At 46.2% G+C, this 21,167-nt stretch overlaps 1 protein-coding gene across 2 annotated transcripts in view; it reads right to left on the reverse strand.

The window, feature by feature from the left end:
• Positions 1-21,167, reverse strand: part of ADCY8 (adenylate cyclase 8) — a 136,750-nt gene that overhangs the window by 46,027 nt on the left and 69,556 nt on the right. The window contains exons 7-8 of one of the 2 annotated variants that reach the window (XM_082235492.1): positions 16,507-16,777; positions 6,279-6,476 (exon numbers count right to left, since the gene is read on the reverse strand). In XM_082235492.1, coding sequence (XP_082091618.1) covers positions 6,279-6,476; positions 16,507-16,777 — 469 coding nt within the window. The remainder of the gene's footprint in view (positions 1-6,278; positions 6,477-16,506; positions 16,778-21,167) is intronic. The other variant, XM_082235493.1, reaches the window with a different exon arrangement.

Below are 21,167 nucleotides of genomic sequence, written 5' to 3' on the forward strand. Positions count from 1 at the left end.
GTAATTTCCATACCTTGTGGCAATGAATTCAATACATTAACCATGTGTTATGTGCAATGCTTCTTTATATCTGTCCTAAACCTACTGGCAATAAGTTGCACCAGATGACTCTACATTTGTGATACACCACTTTCATCAACATCAAAAAAGGGGACAAAAGAGGAGGCAGATTTGCATAACATTTTGAAATAATTAGCATTAGTTAAATAGAAATACAATGGGTGGTAGCCAACTTGCACGCCCCATCAGTGCAATGGGACTTCCCCTCCTCTTCTGCACTCTGTTCCTTCCCCCACTTTGCTCTGGAGGGCTGGGGGAACCCGCAGAACAGATTTAGGGGTGGGGTGAGGAGAGGGTGAGAATTCTGTTGGGCAAGCAGAAATCCTTGATAGCGATGGATACAACCCATTCACCAAGTGGGGAAGGCTACAACCAAGTGATGAGTGTCTCTATTCACTCCATCTTCCACATGCTATTGATGGGCAACTCTCCCTCTTTGGTTTCTTTATCTATAAAATAGTTATGTACCTTTAAACAGAGGATGCTTTCAAGAAACAACTGTTTCCAGTAGGATACATGGGTACCCGACGCAACACTCTAAATGTTCTGAGAGATGGATGGGTGATATCTGAACCTACTATCTGTACATCATTCATAATTCTACAATAAAATCTCTGGCACAATATAATCCTAGGCAGTGTTTAAATTGCAAACTGCCTTGGGTACCTTCACAGGAAGGTATTACTTAAAGACAATAAATATAGAATCTATAAATATTCAGAAGATGGCTGTTCATGAATGATTATTAGGACAACAACAAAACAACAACAAAAACCTATCGCTGTTGGGAAATTAATCGTGTCAACATACCCTAAACACACTGAATGATGACCTCTGTTTTATTGGCAGCTGCTATGCTGGAATGGGAAAATCTTTAGGATCCCAAGGTGTAAGGAAACAAGAAGTCTGTCAAATAGTAAAGTTCAGCCAACTAACTAGAGCCAGTACATGAAGGGACAGCCATAAGATTAGACAGAAATCTAATCTTATGGCTGAGAGGCAACCTTATGGTGACCTTTGGAGGGCCAGACATAATTTTAATAGCAATTGTTTTGCTGCACTGTAATACACTGCAATTTAATGCACTGTAATACACTGGGACACGAGTGGTGCTGTGGGTTAAACCACAGAGCCTAGGGCTTGCCAACCAGAAGGTCAGCGGTTCGAATCCCCGCGATGGGGTGAGCTCCCATTGCTCGGTCCCTGCTCCTGCCAACCTAACAGTTCGAAAGTACGTCAAGTGCAAGTAGATAAATAGGTACCGCTCCGGCGGGAAGGTAAACGGTGTTTCCGTGCGCTGCTCTGGTTTGCCAGAAGCGGCTTAGTCATGCTGGCCACATGACCTGGAAGCCGTATGCCGGCTCCCTCGGCCAATAAAGCTAGATGAGCGCCGCAACCCCAGCGTCGGCCACGACTGGACCTAATGGTCAGGGCTCCCTTTACCTTTAATATACTGAACCTTAACACACTTAATATGTTAATTGTCTTGGCATGATGTTGTTTTTATGTTGTTGAGTTTATATAGGATGTTGGCTTGGTAGAAAGAAAAAAGAAGAAAAAGAATATTGCATTTCTGGGGCATGGGATGGGTAGAGATCTCTGTTGGGTAACATCAAAGTCCAGAATCCTGTTCCCACGGTGACCAACCAGCAAGCAGGACCGGAACTCAACAGCAGTCATCACTTGTATGTAACTCCCAGCCTATTGACATCAGGCAGGCAGGCACCCTCGACTTTTTGGTGCCTGCTGAGACAAGCCTACCCAGATATGTAGAACGTTGTCATGTGCTTAAATAATGGAATTTGGGGAAATTGGCAAAAGGTCTGGATTTTTGAAATTTTCAAAAAAAAAAAAAAAGGTCAACAACCTTTTCGTCTGGATTTTTACTTCTTGAAATATGGCAACCCTAAAATAGCTGTTTTTAAACTGTTTGCACTGATGATTTTGTTGTTTGGTCCTTTATGCAAACCACTTTATGGTCGCTGTTGTTTTAATAGTCACATAGTCTGAGAGTGGTGGGACGCGGGTGGCGCTGTGGTCTAAACCGCAGAGCCTAGAGCTTGCCAATCAGAAGGTCTGCAGTTTGAATCCCCATGATGGGGTGAGCTCCCATTGTTCAGTCCCAGCTCCTGCCCACCTAGCAGTTCGAAAGTACGTCAAGTGCAAGTGGTGGGAAGGTAAACAGCGTTTCCGTGTGCTGCTCTGGTTCGGCTTAGTCATGCTGGCCACATGACCCGGAAGCTGTCTACGGACAAACACCGGCTCCCTTGGCCTATAGAGCAAGATGAGCGCCGCAACCCCAGAGTCGTCCACAACTGGACCTAATGCTCAGGGGTACCTTTACCTTTACCTAGTCTGAGTGAAGGGAGAACCCAGCTCCCATCCTCTCTGAACAATGTTTGTGCAGGCTAGGGTGAATAACCAGGAATCATGGGAACTGTTGTCCAACAACCTCTAGAGCAGTGGTTCTCAACCTGTGGGTCCCCAGATGTTGTTGGACTACAATTCCCATAATCCCTGAGCTCTGACAGTGCTAGCTAGGGGTGATGGGAGTTGTAGTTCATCAACATCTGGGTACCCACAGGTTGAGAAAGGCTGCTCTAGAGGGACACAATATCCCCACCCCCAGAGCTAGGGCAACATTTTTTTCCTGGCTGTGGTGCATATAAATTGACTAGGAGATGCTTCCCCCACCATTTAGCTCTTTGGGCAGATCCTAATCCTATATTTAAAGCACATCCAATGCACATATAAAAAAATGTGACTTTCCCCTGCCCTGAAGAATCGTGGGAACTGCAGTTTTCTTCCTTACGGGGGTTCAATTCCCAGCTTCCTTAATAAACTACAGTTCCCAGGTTTCTTTGGGGGAAAAGTCATTTTCATTGGATGTGCTTTAAACATATGGTATGCCAGAGAAAACTGCATTTTTATGTGCCAGCAGGCTCCTGTTTAGATACAGAGGCTAGAGGGGGAAAGCTGGCGACCTTAGGACAGGCACTCCCCACCCCCAGGAAAAAAGAGCATTGCCAGGCAATGAAAGCTTAATGCAGCCAGTTTACAACGTGGTTCAGCATTAAGTGGTTTGAAGCCTTGTCTTTTCTGATGGGCAAGTACTGGACTGATGCCAAAATAACTTGGCTCCCAAGAAAGCTGTTCTATTATAGACATTTAACACAGCTAAGCTTTCAATTGCTATTTACGGTTTGTCCTCCTTCTTAAAAAAGAAAAGAAAAAAGTATCATCATTATGATCTGGCCACTGCAAATTGAATTGCAGTCATACAAGGAAGCGGAGAAATTAGATGAGCTGACATGTTTGCAGAAGAAGAAGAAAAGAAAGCGCTGTTATTTGATTTTCTTCAAGGTTGCTTTCCCTATTCAGCTTGTTTCCAGTATTTCGGAAAATAATGGGATTAAGTGGGCAGGGGGCACTTCCGACAAGGAACGCCTCTTGGAAACCCCCACCGAAGCCAAGGGAGCTGTGTTCAGCTGGAAGATGCTTGGACAAGCTATGGGGGAGCTGCAACTCTATGAGTCTGCCTACATCAGTCTCATAAGCCTTAAATTAAAGGTGTATTGCTGCTCATGTTTGGAGCAAGGACTGGAGAAAGATGCTCTGGTGTGAAAGGATTGTTAGCTTCATCCAGTTCCGCTACTAAAAAGCAAACTCCTAGGCTCAGCATGCTCTCACGGAAGCACCACATTCAAACCAAGTCCTACCCAGAATAAAACCCACTGAAATAAACAGGCTTGAGTCCATGTATGACCATTGTTGGATATCACCTTATCCCCATTACTCCTAGCTTGGGATTCTAAGAATATGCCAGCAAAATAGACCCAAAATCATACACAACACACAGTTCTATATACCAGCCATGGGAAGGAGTGATGGGAGGCAGAGGACTGGAACAACAATACATTAATGAGAAGAAGTTTACAATAAAATAGACAAAGATATATGTATTATAATCCTGTTTCAAATATCTTTCTCGTCTAGCCTGCCTATAAATTTGGACTCCTTGCAGTGGTATTAAGCTCTTGGAATTGAGTCACTTCCTTGGAAAGAATTGATTCCCCCTCATTCTCCTGACCTCCATGACATAGTTCCTCCAATCCCTAGAGCCATCCAGACTGGCCTGTCATTTCAATCTCAAACCTTTATTGGCATATAGACAAAATTCTGAAAGGTGCATTGCAAAAACAACCACTCCACAAAATCTTCATCAAACAATTAAAATTCTGTAATTTGCACCTTGGGCTGTCACACTCAATTTGCATTGCCCTTTTATTATTATCACCATTACAGTTGATTTATTCATCACCTTCTAAACCACCGCCTCAAGGAGATTTTCACATACAAGTACAGTGGTACCTCGGTTTACGAACTTAATCCATTCCGGAAGTTCGTTCTTAAACTGAAACCATTCTGAAACTGAGGCACGCTTTCCCTAATGAGGCCTCCCACCACCGGTGCCCTTCCACTGTTCGGCTTCTGTTCTTAGACTGAGATAAAGTTCGCAAACCGGGACATTACTTCTGGTTTTGCAGAGTTCGTAATCCGAATAGTTCATAAACAGGGTTGTTCTTAAACCTGTATTACAAATTGTTAAAAATACAAACCCAACAGATACATTTAAAACAACATTAAAACCCTACCCAAAACCCTAATAAACGGACACGTGTTGTAAAGACTCATTTACTAAGCTGGGAACACCCACTGGGGGAAAAATGTATTTAACAGACTGTAGTGATTTACTCAGCACTTAGGACCTTAACATGAAGACTCTGGGCCAATGGCTCAGAGGGGCATTAAGAACATAGGGAGCTGCCTTATACTCAGTCATACGATTGGTCCATCTAGTTCAATATTGCCCACACTGACTGGAAGTGGCTCTCCAAAGATTCAGGCCTTACGTAGAGAAGCCAGGAGACCAGAGACCTTTTTTTGCATATAAAGCATGTTCTCTAACCACTGAATCACAGCCCTTTCCCAAATCATCAGGGCACTTCCCCAAATAAGGAGCTGATTATCACCAAGTAAGGAGGGCCTGTCATTTCCTAGCTATAAATCATATACTTGTTGAGTATAATTGTTTAATTGATGCTGAAATGGGGAATGCCTAAATGTGAATTACTGAATGTTTAACATGGGAAAACTCCACTGGATTATACTAAGTGGTCTCTGAACTCCTTGATGGGTTGACAATTAACTGTTGTTGTTCTCTACTAGCTAACATGTGAGTGTTTAACCTTAGATCATATGGGAGGCTATTGAATTGCAAATTTGCGATCTTGGAAGGGTGGTGGTTGAGTCTTTGTTCCTAGGCTCTGTGGAAGTCAGGATGTGTAAATGACCATCCCCAGTGAGTGACTGCAATTCCAGTCAAAATGGAAGCAGTAGGGAGAGACAGACCTCTGGTTTTACATCTGCTGGGGGTATTTCATATTTTATAAGAAGCTGAGCCTGTGCTGGACTTGTACATGATCTTATGCATATTTTGGATGTATCATTTACTTTGTCCTGTTTTGAAGAAAGCTCTGCAAGTAAATCAAAATTATGGGCCGTGGCAATGTTTTATTCCCCAAAGGAGTCTGTTTTTATGCATCCTGTTGCTTTAAGCTGCACAATATTAATATCTGAAATAATTCTCAAGCGGCTTATTTGCAATGGTTTTTTGCTTTTATGCTCCTGCTCACCCCTTCCAAAAGAGGGTTCTGAATCCTCTCTCCACCCTTGAAAAATGGCCACCAGACTACAGTTTCATACATTTGTGGTAAATATACGGTTATGGCCCATTGACTGTTGGTGAACATTCCTAGGCAGCCAGCTGTCACAAAACCCCTTAGCACATTGTTACAATAAAGGTGTCTCCCGACTTTCAGAGCAGAAAAGCAGAGATCTGCTTGTTTGTTGGTTGGTTGATTTGTTTAAGCCAATCTTTGTCCCTCCTCCCCACTTTTTTATATCACAGTGCTTTGGTTGTCTTGAAAAGCTTAGTCACTTCTTCCAGAAGGGGTTTCCTGGCTCTTAAACTGAGTCATCACACTTATGCAACTACAATAACTGCAGTGCTTTTGAATGGCTCTCAGATCAGTCTGGGGGAGAGAGAGAAATCAGAAAAGAAAACCTAAAGCATTGTCATCTTATTCACTAATTCCAAGACAGTTTTGAGTTGGCAAAAAAAGAAAAGAAAAAAGCATCTATCAAGACTCAGCTACCTTATGCTCCAGGCTAGAGTCTTTAAACATCAGGGAGAAAGGCTTGATATGCTCTCTTCGCAATTTATCGCCACTCCGCAAGTCGATGGTGTGCTCTATTCGCTTGTTAATTTCCTCGGGCCCAGACTGGACATGCAAAGCTTGTGCAAGATGGTTTGGAAGCAGATTTATTGAATTTCTTGTTAGGGCAGCCAGAGTCTAGGGGAAAGCACATGCAAAAAGAATGAACTTGCTAGTCCCCTTTGGATTAAAAATGCAATCTTTATTTTATTTTTTGCTGCTTCTCTTTTTTTTTAATGACAGCATCCCATGCAATTCATTCACCCCGCAAAGTTTTAAATGTAAAGGTCCGAACCACAAAATCCACACAAGTAAAATAGGCAGAACTGCTTTGATGGCATGTTTTCAATGGGTTTTGAAGCTGGCAATTCCATTTGTCCATCCGTCATCTGTCCATTTATTATTATTATTATTATTATTATTATTATTATTATTATTATTATTATTATTTGCTGTTAATAATTTTTGAAGGAATACAACTGCACATCATCCAATAACAAGTTAAACCCATCAAAACAATTTCCAAAGCAGAGGAGTGGGGAAAGATCATGTGCTGCATGGAATATATGGTCTGACCCGGTATAAGGAAGCTACCTATGTTCTTATTCCTTTTGGAATAAGACAACATCTAGCTTGGTGTTGTCTGCACTAACAGCAGCTCTCCAGCATTTCAGAAAGCAGCCTTTTCCCAGCCTTACCTGAATATGCTGGGGATTGAACCTGGGTCAAGGGAGAACAAGGTAAGGTGACAACCCTCAGACCATCTCATGATCATGGAGGAAGTGGGAAAGGCCTCAGGTGCTTCATGGGCAACAGGGGAAAACCTCATGGGCACCACTGCACCCAGGTGCACCAGGTTGGTGACCCTTGTGCTGAAGTCTCCCCATGGACTGCTATTGTGGCTACAGCCATATGGAATGGGAAATGTATAAACCAGCAAGATTGCATGGCTGCCCAGTGGGGATTTGCTTGTACACAGGGACTCGGGTTTCTCCTCCCCCATGTACAATAATATTTTCTGGGAAGCTGTGTGGTCCCAGCCACTTAAACATTACTTCCTTCACAGGGCTGCATTCACAGCAAGGCACTCTGGTTTGGGGATTTGACTGTTCAAGATGAACCAGGTCTACAGAATTCATGTATACTTATGAATTTCATACTTATCACCACAGCCATATCTATCTCTACTGCTCAGATGTACAGTATTTTTCGCCCTATAGGACGCACTTTCCCCCCTCCAAAAATGAAGGGGAAATCTGGGTGCGTCCTATGGGGCGAATGCAGGCTTTCGCTGAAGCTTGGAAAGCGAGAGGGGTCGGTGCGCCCCGACCCCTCTCGCTCTCCAGGCTTCAGGAACACATCCGCAGCCTACTTCCCAGAGCGCCGGGTGCGCTGAAAGCAGAGGGCCCGGCGCTTTGGGAACGCATCTGCAGCCTAGGCAACCCTGCGGGAGGTCCCGCAGGGCTGTCTAGGCTGCGGATAGCAGTTTGCTTCCCGGAGCGCCGGGCGCGCTGAAAGCAGAGCGCCCGGCGCTTCGGGAACACATCCGCAGCGTGGGGAGCCCTGCAGAAGTTCCCCGCAGGGCTCCCCACGCTGCGGATAGCAGCCTGCCACCCGGCGCGAGGGGCGCCCTGAAGCAGAGCACCCCACGTGCCGGGCAGACATCGGCCAGCCCCACAAGCTTGGGGGACAGCAGGGAGGCACAGCACCGCCATCCCGCTGTTCCTCAACCTGGTTCGGTTTCCCCGACCTGGTTTTGGGGGGAAAACAAAGGAAATTTTTTCCCCCTTTATTTCCCCCCCAAAAAACTAGGTGCGGCCTATGGGACGGAGCGTCCTATGGGACGAAAAATACGGTAAGTCTAGCACTGAGGACCTACTACTAAATCAGTGTGTGTAGGGTTTCAGCGTACGAATGCCGCTATTACAGAACACACACACACACACACCATACACTGAAAAATTAATAGTAGCATTAAAAAGATAAATTGCTACAATATATGTGCTTGAAGCTGAATCTCAGATATCAACACATAGTGTTCTGATGGTTCAAAAAAAGATGCCATCGAGTTCAGCATCCTGTACCAGGTGGTCACTTTACAGAGAGCTTTCCAGTCCATGTCTTGTTTAAAGAGATAGAGAATTCTATGAAGGGGCATCAACAGGGTCCTCAAAATCACCCAGGTGCCTACCTGCCCACCAGGATAGAAGGCTGAGCAGGCAGAAAGGCCACCTGGTCACAATCTTCCCACCACGGTGAGATGCATGCATCATATTTCTATTTCAATAATAGCCATTCTTTCTAAATCTGCATCTCCGTGTATAAAATTAGCATGTGCCAATTTCATGCAAACCAGCATCTTTTCTGAAGGGCGCATTGCTGTGAGTAAGAGGCTACCCTAATTCTGTTCTCAGAGGCAGTCTCTGGTGGGCTGAGAAGCAGTCTATGGAACATTTTCTCTAGTCTTTGTCCCTTCCTTCCAGCCATTGATATTTAAAGCTACACCCCCTCTGAACACGGAGACTTCTTTTGGTTATCATGGCCAAAGCTGCTCATAGATCCAACTCCCCAGTCTATCAGTCCTCATGGTATTAAATGGTAGTGAATTGCATTACTTAGTGTATGATAGGAAGGCAACTGGCAATTATTATTTTTCATGGTTTCTGCTCTCATCGAGGGTCCACCTTCTGTGTTAAGGTTACCAGATTTTTTTCAATGAATCCGGGGACACTTTTCAACTTCAATGGATTTTGCATGGGGACCAATTTGCAAATCTGGGGGCTGTCCCTGGGGAATGGGGACGTCTGGTAACCTTACTCTACGTACCATTGTATGTGTGTTGGCTGCATCTTCACCTTTGAGCAAATTCTTGTGTGGGTTTGTGGGTGGAGGGAATATACGGAATTGTAGTTCCCATCATACACATTGGCAGAACATCTGAAAAAGGTTCCGCTTGAGATCAGGACTTCCGGGGTGGCGCCACCGGCAATGGCGGACTCCCTCTGAACCGGAGGGACCAGCTCCGCAAGAAACGGGTCTTTCCGCTGCGGCGTAGCGGGGACCCTCCTGAAAATCACAGGCGGATGAAGCCTGTGACCGTGGGACTCGGCGGGCACCTTTAGCGCCCCCCAACCCACAAAGGAACCCATAAACGGGCTCTGAAGTGAAGAGGGGGAAGCGGCGCGGTGCTGTGAGTTTACTGCTTTTCTATGGAGCGAAGCTGCATAGCCGTTGCCGGAGAGCACTGCCTTCTTCCTGGGACAATTTGGCATTTAAAATAACTAACCGTGATGATCTTTTCAAGGGCTGTAGATCATCTGCTTTGCATGCAGAAGGTCTCAGGTCCAGTCCCCAGCATCTCCAGGTAAGTCTGGGAAAGATGCTTGCCTGTAATCCTGGGGAGCTGCTGTCAGTGCAGACACTACTGCGCTAGATGGATGAATGGTCAGTATAAGGCAGCGTTATTATTGTTTTGTCTCTATGAACATACCTCACAGGGCTGTTGTGAGGACAAATGGAGGGAGTCCATATTTTTCACCCTCGGACAACAGGGGGGAATACAAACGTAGTAAGTAAATAAGGCAGGCTGTAGCTAGGTTGTCACACAATGGGAAGAATAGCAGCTGTGTGTTACTTTTCCATGTGATTTATTGCAACTGAGAAGCACGTGGAGCCAAAGAGCATAGCTGTTAACAGGTATGTTCTCTACTACAGCTACTGCCATGACACTGGCATGGAGCGTGCTAAAATGGAGGGAGAGTACAAAAAAAATATTTAAAAATAACTGCATATGCTCAGAATGAACACACACACAAACTGTAACACTGTAAGACAGAAGTTTTGAACAAAGAGAACCCCAGTGTCATGCTCAAAAGGCCTGAGGTATTTCCCTCCAAAAGCAGAGACATCACCTTGCCAACAAAGGTCCATATAGTTAAAGCTATGGTTTTCCCAGTAGTGATGTATGGAAGTGAGAGCTGGACCATAAAGAAGGCTGATCGCCGAAGAATTGATGCTTTTGAATTATGGTGTTGGAGGAGACTCTTGAGAGTCCCATGGACTGCAAGAAGATCAAACTTATCCATTCTTAAGGAAATCAGCTCTGAGTGCTCACTGGAAGGACAGATCGTGAAGCTGAGGCTCCAATACTTTGGCCACCTCATGAGAAGAGAAGACTCCCTGGAAAAGACCCTGATGTTGGGAAAGATGGAGGGCACAAAGAGAAGGGGACGACAGAGGACGAGATGGCTGGACAGTGTTCTCGAAGCTACCAGCATGAGTTTGACCAAACTGCGGGGGGCAGTGGAAGACAGGAGTGCCTGGCGTGCTCTGGTCCATGGGGTCACAAAGACTCGGACACGACTAAAGAACAACATTTCCCTCCATCAATGACTCGTGGGGTTTTCTTATTCCCAGTCATAAGCCTGAGATGCAAGGGGCACAGTTGGCAAAGCAACATCTCTAGGTAACAAAGCAATTGTGTTAGACATTGTGGACGTTTGGGACGAGGAGGACTAAGCATGAGCAGAAACGGGAATGAGGTATAGTGTCATTACGGATCTACCCAGCAAAGAGGGAACGGCGACTTGAGCTGACCTTCTTCCACAGTGACTCATCAATCTTTTAAATGTGGTAGAAAGACTGGTATCTTAAGGCACTTTAACCTTTTCCTCTTTAATTTCTTTAAGCAGACAGCCTTCACAAGGGATCTTTTGACAGCTAAAAATTCAGATCCTACAAGCCTTGAGGCAATGGCTGCTGAAGAAGAAATGCAGGCAGTAGTCCAACAAAGTCCTTTCTTTCTGGCTGTCAGAAATCTGTGTTTTTCAGGGTTCGGCAATCTATGTATACAAGTGAGACCTGCAACAAATTGTTGCAGCTGTGGGTTAAACCACAGAGCCTAGGACTTGCTGATCAGAAGGTCAGCAGTTCGAATCCCCACAACGGGGTGAGCTCCCGTTGCTCGGTCCCTGCTCCTGCCAACCTAGCAGTTCGAAAGCACATCAAAGTGCAAGTAGATAAATAGGTACCACTCCAGCAGGAAGGTAAATGGTGTTTCCGTGCGCTGCTCTGGTTCGCCAGAAGCGGCTTAGTCATGCTGGCCACATGACCTGGAAGCTGTACGCCGGCTCCATCGGCCAATAAAGCGAGATGAGTGCCGCAACCCCAGAGTCGGCCACGACTGGACCTAATGGTCAGGGGTCCCTTTACCTTTATCTTTAGACTGATCCTATGCAGGGTTCCAGTCACCCACCCATGCCGTCTTCCAAAGCATACCATCCATTCTTCTCCCCGACCCTGTTTTCCATTTCCCTCAGCTCCCAACAGGTAGACTATAAGAACCGCCTGTAGGATCAGGCCAGTGACCCATCTAGTCCAGCATCCTGTTCTCACAGAGGCCAACAAGATGACTACTGGAAGCTCCTACTGGAAGCATTCTCCTCACCTCTGGATTCCACCAATTCAGAAACATGCTGCCCGCAACAGTGGAGGCAAAGCATAGCCAATCAGCATTGATAGCCCTTGATATAGACTTACGCTCCATGAATTTGTCCAATCCCTTTTTAAAAGCCATCCAAGCTAGTGGCCATCACTGCCTACTTGGGGAGCAAGTTCTATAGTTTAACAAGGTGCTGCAAGAAAAAGCGTGCTCTCTTTTGTTCATCCTGAGTCTTCCAACATTCAGCTTCGTTGGAGGGAGGTCCCTGGGTTCTAACACTAAGGGAGAGGGAGAAGAACCTTTCTCTGTCTTCTTCTTCCATAGCATGCATTTTGGAAACCCTTCTGTTACGTAGTTCAAAGGATGGGGAAATCCAGCCCAAGGTCAGATTCCCTTCTGGGCAACTTTAAGGGCCCAATGTGTCATTGGTGGCAGGACCATAGGCAAAAGTGGGAAGAGCAACAAACACAAATTATACTTTTGTACGATAGGCTAGCTTCCACACACACTCCCAAATCTCTCTGTCTACCATGCAGGCAAGGAAATGGCATTTTCATAGTGCAATCACTCATTCCAGCCATGCAAGGATATTCAATGGCAGTGCAAAGCAGGGCAGGCAAGGGGTGTGGCCTAGCATGGCTGGGGAGGGGGGTTGCTAGATGGGGGCTAGACGTAGTATTTGGCCCTAAGCCTGAAGTTTTTTCTGCCCAGCCAGCCCTAATGAGACCAAGAAACAGAAGCCAGGATGGGACATATGCAGATACAAGCAGCCTCGATTTACAATGTCCAAGGAAGCTGTTGGTCAACAGGGAGAGGAAGCACATTTAGCCTAAACTCAGTGGGTATCACCATATTTCAAGCCTTATGAGGAGCGGTTGAAGGAGCTGGGTATGTTTAGCCTGGAAAAGAGGAGACTGAGAGGAGATATGTCAGCCATCTTCAAATATCTCAAGGACTGTCACATGGAAGAGGGAACAAAATTGTTTTCTCCCGCTCCGGAGAGTAGGGCTCAAACCAAGGCTTGAGGTTGCAAGTAGATTCCAACTAAACATACAAAAAAACCTTTCTGACAGTAAGAGTTGTTTGACAGTGGAACCGTCTCCCTCAGGAGGTTGTGGACTGTCCTTCACTGGAGGTGTTTAAGCAGAGGTTGGATGGCCGTCTGTCATGGATACTTTAGCTGAGATTCCTTCATTACAGGGGGTTAGACTACAGCAGGCACCCCCAAACTTGGCCCTCCAGCTGTTTTGGGACTACAACTCCCATCATCCCTAGCTAACAGGACCAGTGGTCAGGGATGATGGGAATTGTATTCCAAAACAGCTGGAGGTCCACATTTGGCCATGCCTGGACTAGAGGATCTTTGGGGTTCCCTTCTAACTCTAGGATTCTCTGATTCCAGCTATATAGATCCCCCCCAAGCACTTCGAAGGAATGCTTGCAATATGCACAAAGTCCCTCTAAAAACACCCCACCTGTTATCATGACAGCCATTTGGAAGTTAATCTGGGTTCCATCTAAGCTTCTTTCTTTGGCTGGGGCGGGGGGCACCCTGTGAACAAGGGCGAAGTGTCCCACTTATTGTACTGCATGCTCTGATTGCCTTCAACTGATAATCGCAATAATCATTATGATGTTGCTTTCATCACAAAAGGGACCCAAAGCACCTTACAAAAGCAATACAAGCACTAAAACCAATTATAACAAACAAACCAATAACCACCCCCAAAACATCTGTACAGGCCTTGCAGATCCCACCCCATTAAAAGGTGCCACAAGACCTCCAAACCCTTCCAGTCAAGGGCCAAAAGCCCTAGGAAAAGGGAAAGTTTTTGCCTGGAGCCTAAACATAGATTAAGATGTGTCCTTGAGGAGAACATTTCACAAGCAAGGAACCACCAGACCATTCTGCTCACTCTGACTTGACTTCATGACAACACACAGCCAATGCGATTTGGCTACACGTTTGTGGATGAAGCCAATTCAAAGTGAGGGCCAACAGCAAGGGGGAGTGCAACAGCCATCGCCATTAAGACCACAAATGGTGGGCAGAAGGTGGTGAGTCAGGGAAGCAATGTGGGAGAGCCTTGACCCTACTTGAGGCAGCACGTTCCAGCACATGTGTATCAGGTGTGTTTGTTCCATCTGCTCTCCACAATTTTTCACAGCTTGCCATCTCTGCAGCACAGCTGCATCACGAGGCAGGCTGAGGGCCTTGTTTTAGCTGGTGAAGTTATAAAAAATAAGGAGAATACTGTGCCTCAAATAAACCATAAGTTCATAGATGGGAAGAGGATGCTCCTCAATGAGATGTGCATTAGAGTAAGGTTACCAGATTTTTTTCAAAGAATCCGGGGACACTTTTTTTTAAAAAAAGGGGGAAAAATATTTTTTAAAGTTATCTTAAAAAATAAATAAGAAGAAATATCTTCTCTTCTGTGGTCTCCTCTGTCGCATAGCCTTCCTCTGGGTCCTGGCCTGCTCTCTTGGAGCGCTAGCTGCCACGGAGTAGGCTCGGGTTGGGCTTGGGCTCAGCCACATGTCCTTGCTCTCCCGGTGCTCTCCTACTTCTCCTCCTCAGCGGTGGCAGTGGCAGCAGCAGTGTGGCAAGGTTAGGGCTCCCCTCTTTTTTCTCCTTCCTCTTTCTCTCTCTTTCTTCTCCTCTCCCCCTTCTCCCTGTGTCAGCTCCGGGGTTTTCCTGGCCCCAGAGTGCCACTGGTCGGTCTGCCGAGTGGCCGGGCGCTCTCGCTCCCAACTCAATTTGGGTCATGGGGGATCAGCAGTTCCCCCAGTTGATGCGCCAGGCATCCCCGGTTCCCCCTCGGCAGTGGCGGCCGCAGTCTCAGCAGCCCAGAGCCAGCCTGGTAGCGCAGTTGGCTCTGGCTGGCTTCAGGAGCTGCTTGTTGCCGTGGCGCCCGCCATTTTGCCTCGCCAGAAGTCCCCACATGATCTGTCTTGTGCCGTTGAACCAATCATGCAACATTCATTCCCTAATAAATCTACAACACTTAAAATATAAAACCGGGGACATTAAATGACTGTCACCAGGAAACATCTGGTAACCATACATTAGAGATAGCAATTGCAGTTGCCTTACGCTGGGCCAGATTATTTCACACACAGCCACGCTGCTTACTCTGAGTAACAGCAGCTCCCCAAAGTCTCCCACCATCTGCTATCTCAGAACCTTTCACAAGAGACACCAAAGATTTGAACCTGAGATCTTTTGCATGTGAACTGGTACTCCACTATTGATCTATGACTTCTCCTTAAATGTTGTCTACATTATCACTCCATGAGAAGAGCTCTGCTGGATCAGACTAATAGCCCATCTTGTTAAGTATAATAGTTTAACTGCACACTGAAATGGAGAATAATGTAATTTATTATTTATACCCCACCCATCTGACTGGGTTTCCACTCTACCTATGTATGTATGTTTTTAGGGATTTAGCATTGGAAAATTCCATTGGAGTATACTAAGCTAGAAAGGGCTCTCTAAGCCTCTAGCTGAGTTGATAATTAACTATTGTTCTCTGCTGGCCCTCACACTGAGTGTTTAACCTTAGATCATGTGATTAAGGCATTCAATTGCAAATTCGCCTTTTTGAATGGTGCCTTTGCACAGTCAGAGAAGAATGTGATAATGATGCCTCTTCAGGAGCTGCAAAACCTTAGTCTGGATGCAGGCTAATGTAGGCTATGGGAGAGAGAGAACTTGGATTTCAGCTCTGGTCATAACTGAGTAATATATTTAAGAAGAAGGACCTATGCACATGCTTTATAAAACTTTCTGCATGTATCATTGATTACTTTGTACCTGTTTTGAAGAAGTTCTCATTAGTAAAGCTCTGAAGAATACTTACGAGTCTGAGCAATTTTTATTCCAAAAGGGGTAAACTTTTATGCATCCAATTGCTTCATGCTGCACAATACTAATATGTGCAATATTTTAAAGTTACCCTGTGGTTTGTAGCAAGTTTTGCATCCTTTATTTGCAATACTGAGCCACCAACACAGCATGTTCCATCTCACATATTGGAGACTAAGTGGCAAACCTGTCTCCTGACTGCACCACTTCAGAATAGGGGGCTACATTGCTGAGTTCTCTTGCATACAAAAATAAATAAAATACATCCTTGCACATAGCAAATCAGAAGTCCAGAAATCAAGACCCCCAACCTAGCCTTCACCCATCATGCTGTTTTCTATGTGTAGACGGGTTTTTTTAAAAATAAAATAAAATAAAAACATTTTACAGAGGATGATTCCCCTCCCACAACACCTGCAACAAGAAGTGGTACATTCCAGACACAACCCTGCCGTGTCACCTGCTGTTTGTGAGAACTAAGTCCCGGGCTGAACACACTGCACTGATAACTAGCAAAATCTTAGCTGCCTGATGGTTGCTTGCAGCAATTTAAGCAGCTTTCAGGTCTTCTTCTCATACCCATAATGAACTTGTCTGAGGCTCTGATTCAATTAACACTCAGCTGTGTGCAACATTTAATTTTGGCAGGGAGATGGGAGGGAAACCTTAGCACTTCCCGAGATTCTGATGCATAGGTTAATTCTGACCTGTGGGGGTTTGTTTAATCATCTGCAGTTCGTGTTAGAGGGAAAAGGTTAGAGAGAAATTTGTTTTCCTCCAAGGCTTTTGTTATGGAGATGCATTAAAGGAGCATGAGCACAAAGAGGAGGACAGGAAGGAAGGAAGCTGGGACTTACATGCTGCTTCCCCACAATGTTATCAAAAGGAAGCTCCGGGCTCCACGATCCTTCAGTGAGCATCACCCCACTGTTCCTCCTGTCTGCAGCGGCCACCGACTCCTTGACAATGTCCTCGGGCAGAGTCAACAGGCTCTCCTCGGGCTGCTTGATCAAGTACGTCTCGATGTTGTGCTTCCTCAAGAATTCATTGCGTTCCTTGCCATGCCCTTCTTCCACTTTGTAATCCCCGTTGAGGCAATCGAGCGTAGCTTTGGATATGTGGATTCTCCTGCGGAAGTATAAAGGAGTGGAAAGAATCAACACACATGGTGCCTGGGTAAAACAAGCCAACCAACAAACCAACCAACAAAAAAACACACCCAAAAGATGCAAGGGGGAAACCCGCAACAAAACGTTGCGGTATAGGAGTGATTCAGTTCAGAGCCCCAGTAAAAGGTAAAGGGACCCCTGACCATTAGGTCCAGTTGTGACCGACTCTGGGGTTGCGGCGCTCATCTCGCTTTACTGGCCAAGGGAGCCGGCGTACAGCTTCCGGGTCATGTGGCCAGCATGACTAATCCGCTTCTGGTGAACCAGAGCAGCGCACGGAAACACCGTTTACCTTCCCGCCGGAGCGGTACCTATTTATCTACTTGCACTTTGACGTCCTTTCAAACTGGTAGGTTGGCAGGAGCAGGGACTGAGCAACGGGAGCTCACCCTGTTGCGGGGATTCGAAGCCCCACCCCACATAGCTGATCACAAGACACGGCACACACAGACCCATTTGAATGGCAATGCTCATCAACTTGGGGGGGGGGCAGCCCTCTCAAATATTTTATCAGGGAGCCCGAAGGGACCTTGGCCCCTAGGAGTTGGCTCCTATGGTGGCTAATGAGCATGCTCAGTCCTCATGGACTATTTTTTTTGGGGGGGGGAGGGTTCAGTCTCTTTAGTCTTTATAAATACCGTATTTTTCGCCCTATAGGACGCACCGTCCCATAAGACGCCCCTAGTTTTTTTGGGGGGAAATAAAGGGAAAAAATTATTTCCCCCCCAGGCGCGGGGCTGGGGCAGCCCGAGCTTCCCCCGACCCCAGCCCCCAAACAGGCAGCTCTCTGCAAGCCGTGGGAGCCCAGCGGTGGTTCCCACTGCTTGAGGAGAGATCCGCGAAGCCTGGACGCGCTGAGATCAGCGCACGCAGGCTTCGGGATGCCGGCAACTCTCCCCAAGCAGCAGGAACGTTCCCGCTGCTTGCGGAGAGATCCGCGAAGCCTGGACGCGCTGAGATCAGCGCGCGCGGGCTTCGGGATGCCGGCAACTCTCCCCAAGCAGCGGGAACGTTCCCGCTGCTTGCGGAGAGATCCGCGAAGCCTGGACGCACTGAGATCAGCGCGCGCAGGCTTCGGGATGCCGGCAACTCTCCCCAAGCAGCGGGAACGTTCCCGCTGCTTGCGGAGAGATCTGCGAAGCCTGGACGCGCTGAGATCAGCGCGCGCAGGCTTCAGGATGCCAGCAACTCTCCCCAATCAGCGGGAGCGTTCCAGCTGCTTGAGGAGAGGTCCGCGAAGCCTGGAGAGCGAGAGGGGTCGGTGCGCACCTACCGCTCTCGCTCTCCAGGCTTCAGCGAAAGCCTGCATTCGCCCCATAAGACGCACCCACATTTCCCCTTCATTTTTGGAGGGGAAAAAGTGCGTCTTATAGGGCGAAAAATACGGTAGCTTTTTTGTATTTTACTTATTTGACCACCTTTAGTTACATCAATAGCAATCAATAGCAATCTAAGATTATCTGTAACATCCGCAGTATAAGATTACAGTATCTGTAACATCCACAGCCCATTAGAATTACAACCGAAATTCTCAGGTTTACCCTGAACATCCCAGTATCTCCCTTTAATTTCTCAGTGGCTACATAACTGTTGGCCCTCACCATCTGAGTTTGCTTCTACAGACATTCCCCCAAGAGAGATGAGAAAACTTAATTCTCAGCCCTGCTATATTTCAGCCCAGTAACTCAACTCCTGTGAAGAGAAACCAACTTTTGTACTGATAGTTAACCCTCATGAAATGGTTCATAAGGACATCAGGGCTAACATGAACTCAGGGCATTTGAGGGAAGGGGTTAAGATTTTCAGAGGCACACCTAAAGCTATCATGCTTGACTGAGCGAACCTGTGTCTGAAAATGCATGCGTCGGGCCACTGAGAGCCCCGTTTAGCTGCAGATCTGTCAAGCATATAATTGCCGCTGTCATGCAATGTCTAGAATAGCTTTTATTGTCTGGTCTGGAGACGATTGCTTTGCTTAGGGTTTCTCTTTGCTTAAGCCACAGGGACAATTTATCTTCTGTGTTTTCCAACCCATATCTGTAATGATTAAACGTTAATGCTAAACGTCTTAAACAAATGCCTACAAAAGGAATCCACAATGGAGGATCATCTTGTTGATAAAACATGCCATCTGCCTACATGCTAATCACTTTTGAGTGCAGCAGCTGCAGTTGTGGGTTCCTTTGCCAGATTCACTGAACAACTCATGACGTTGTTGATGATGAAGATGATTTGTAAGATTCTTTGACCTGTCCTTCACCACGAGGTCCCAGGACCTCATGCAATTTAGAAACACAGTATTAAAATCCCTTTAAAACAAATCACAGTCCAGAGAATGGTGTGGGACCCCCGAAATACATATCCCGGGTGTCAAAAGACTCATCGTTAGACAAAGATACATCATGAAGTTGGCAGAACACACCTCTGTGAGGAAGTGTGGTCCAGATTCTTCTGCTGAGGAGTTAATGAAAGAAACAAAAGGAGACCAGTCACTGTACTCTTCCATGTTGTGCTAGCTGGTCTACAAGAGAAGCCTTGCAAACCGTATCACACCAGTTTTGCGGAGGTTGCATCCTAAGTTATTGAATACTTGTGTGAAATTGTGTGCAATTGAAATACCCCATTCTGCCGCTGCTCTGCCCCATTCCGCCCCCCACTCTGCCCTGCCCTCTTAGTGACATTTTTGTTACATTTCCAGGTTTGGCGCTGTGTGTGTGTGTGCAATCGTGCACATATTGGTCATCCCTAAAGTGAGGGTTGCCTGTAGTACATTCACTTCTCCATAATAACACAATCTCCATCTGGGCTTCTAAGAGACAATGGATTATTAATGGCTTATAATATAATCATTTGCTCCTCGAAATAATGAGAGCAAGACAAAGCCTGGGTCTTCAACCAATGTAATATGGCCCCATTATGAGCAGACAATGTGCTAAATCCTTTATTTACTTGTGCCACTAATTTGTGTTCATCCTTCATAATCTCCAGTGACTGGTTTTCAGCCTTGTAGGCCTACTATATAGTGGGGGCATTTGAAGCAATGAAGAACAGGTGGATTTCAAATGGGTAATTCAAAGCAGAATATTGCATGAGATTCTGTGGTGCAACAGATGACATGTGTGACAAAATGTGATGGGAACTTGGAGCACACAAACAGCAGCCAGATGCCAGAAACCTTCTTTCCTTCTGCCTGCCTCTATTTAATGATGGAGTTGAAACTTGTAATTAGTTGGTATGTACCACGAGTCTAGCTTGTTAATAATTCCTGCAGGTATAACGACTCCCGACTCCGATGCACCAGAATGTTAATATTTTTGTAACTGGAACCTAGATTAATCTCAGGCACCCTTGTTATTACTGCCTCTGTGGCTTGTTCTCTCACAGCCACTATACCTCCGCCTTTTGACTCCTCCATTTGCAATCAAAGTATACGTGACGCTGACCAATGACAGATCGACAACCCAAGAGGTCATTGTGCCACCCAGAGTCACAAAAGGGCCACTGCACTAAACGTGCCACAAACCCAACAGACATTTCAGTGGTGTGCATGTGCTCAAATCTGGCCATTATTCAAGAGCTTGGGATATGGAAGACCTTTCATCCAAATTTTCAGTCAGATGCTCCATAGCCGCATGCTCTTTTCCAAATCACAATGGAAGAAGAAGAGGAGTTTGGATTTGATATCCCGCTTTATCACTACCCGAAGGAGTCTCAAAGTGGCTAACCATCTCCTTTCCCTTCCTCCCCCACAACAAACACTCTGTGAGGTGAGTGGGGCTGAGAGACTTCAAAGAAGTGTGACTAGCCCAAGGTCACCCAGCAGCTGCATGTGGAGGAGCGGAGACACGAACCCGGTTCACCAGATTACGAGTCTACCGCTCTTAACCACTACACCACACTGGCTTTCAATGGAGTCACCCTCACTGGCCCTATTTACTCCCACAGGAAAAAGAGATAACTGATCTTCCATTTTCTGGGGACCCAGCAGAAGCTAGAGATGAACTCTGTTCCTTCTGGAAATCTGACAAGGTAAGAGTCCACCTTCCAGGATACAGAGGTGAGAATGAGGCAGCTGTATTCGGTATGCCTCTGAATACTATTTGCTGGAAATAAGAAAGTAGGGAGAGTTCTGCTGCACTCAAATCCTGCTTGAAGGTTTCCCATAGGCATTCCCATTGGCCATTGTGAAAACAGGATTTCAGATTAGATGGGTCTTGGTCTGATTCAGCAGAACTCAGTTTAACTTCTTATAATGATCCTTCTTACCACATCTGATTTTCAGTGATGGAGGAGAAAGGCCCAGGGAGTTGCTGAGATGTTTGTCTTTTGCCTTCATCCAGAATCCTTTG

Source organism: Podarcis vaucheri, assembly GCF_965113315.1.
Source record: "Podarcis vaucheri genome assembly, chromosome: 8".
In the NCBI taxonomy this organism is placed as follows: domain Eukaryota; kingdom Metazoa; phylum Chordata; class Lepidosauria; order Squamata; family Lacertidae; genus Podarcis; species Podarcis vaucheri.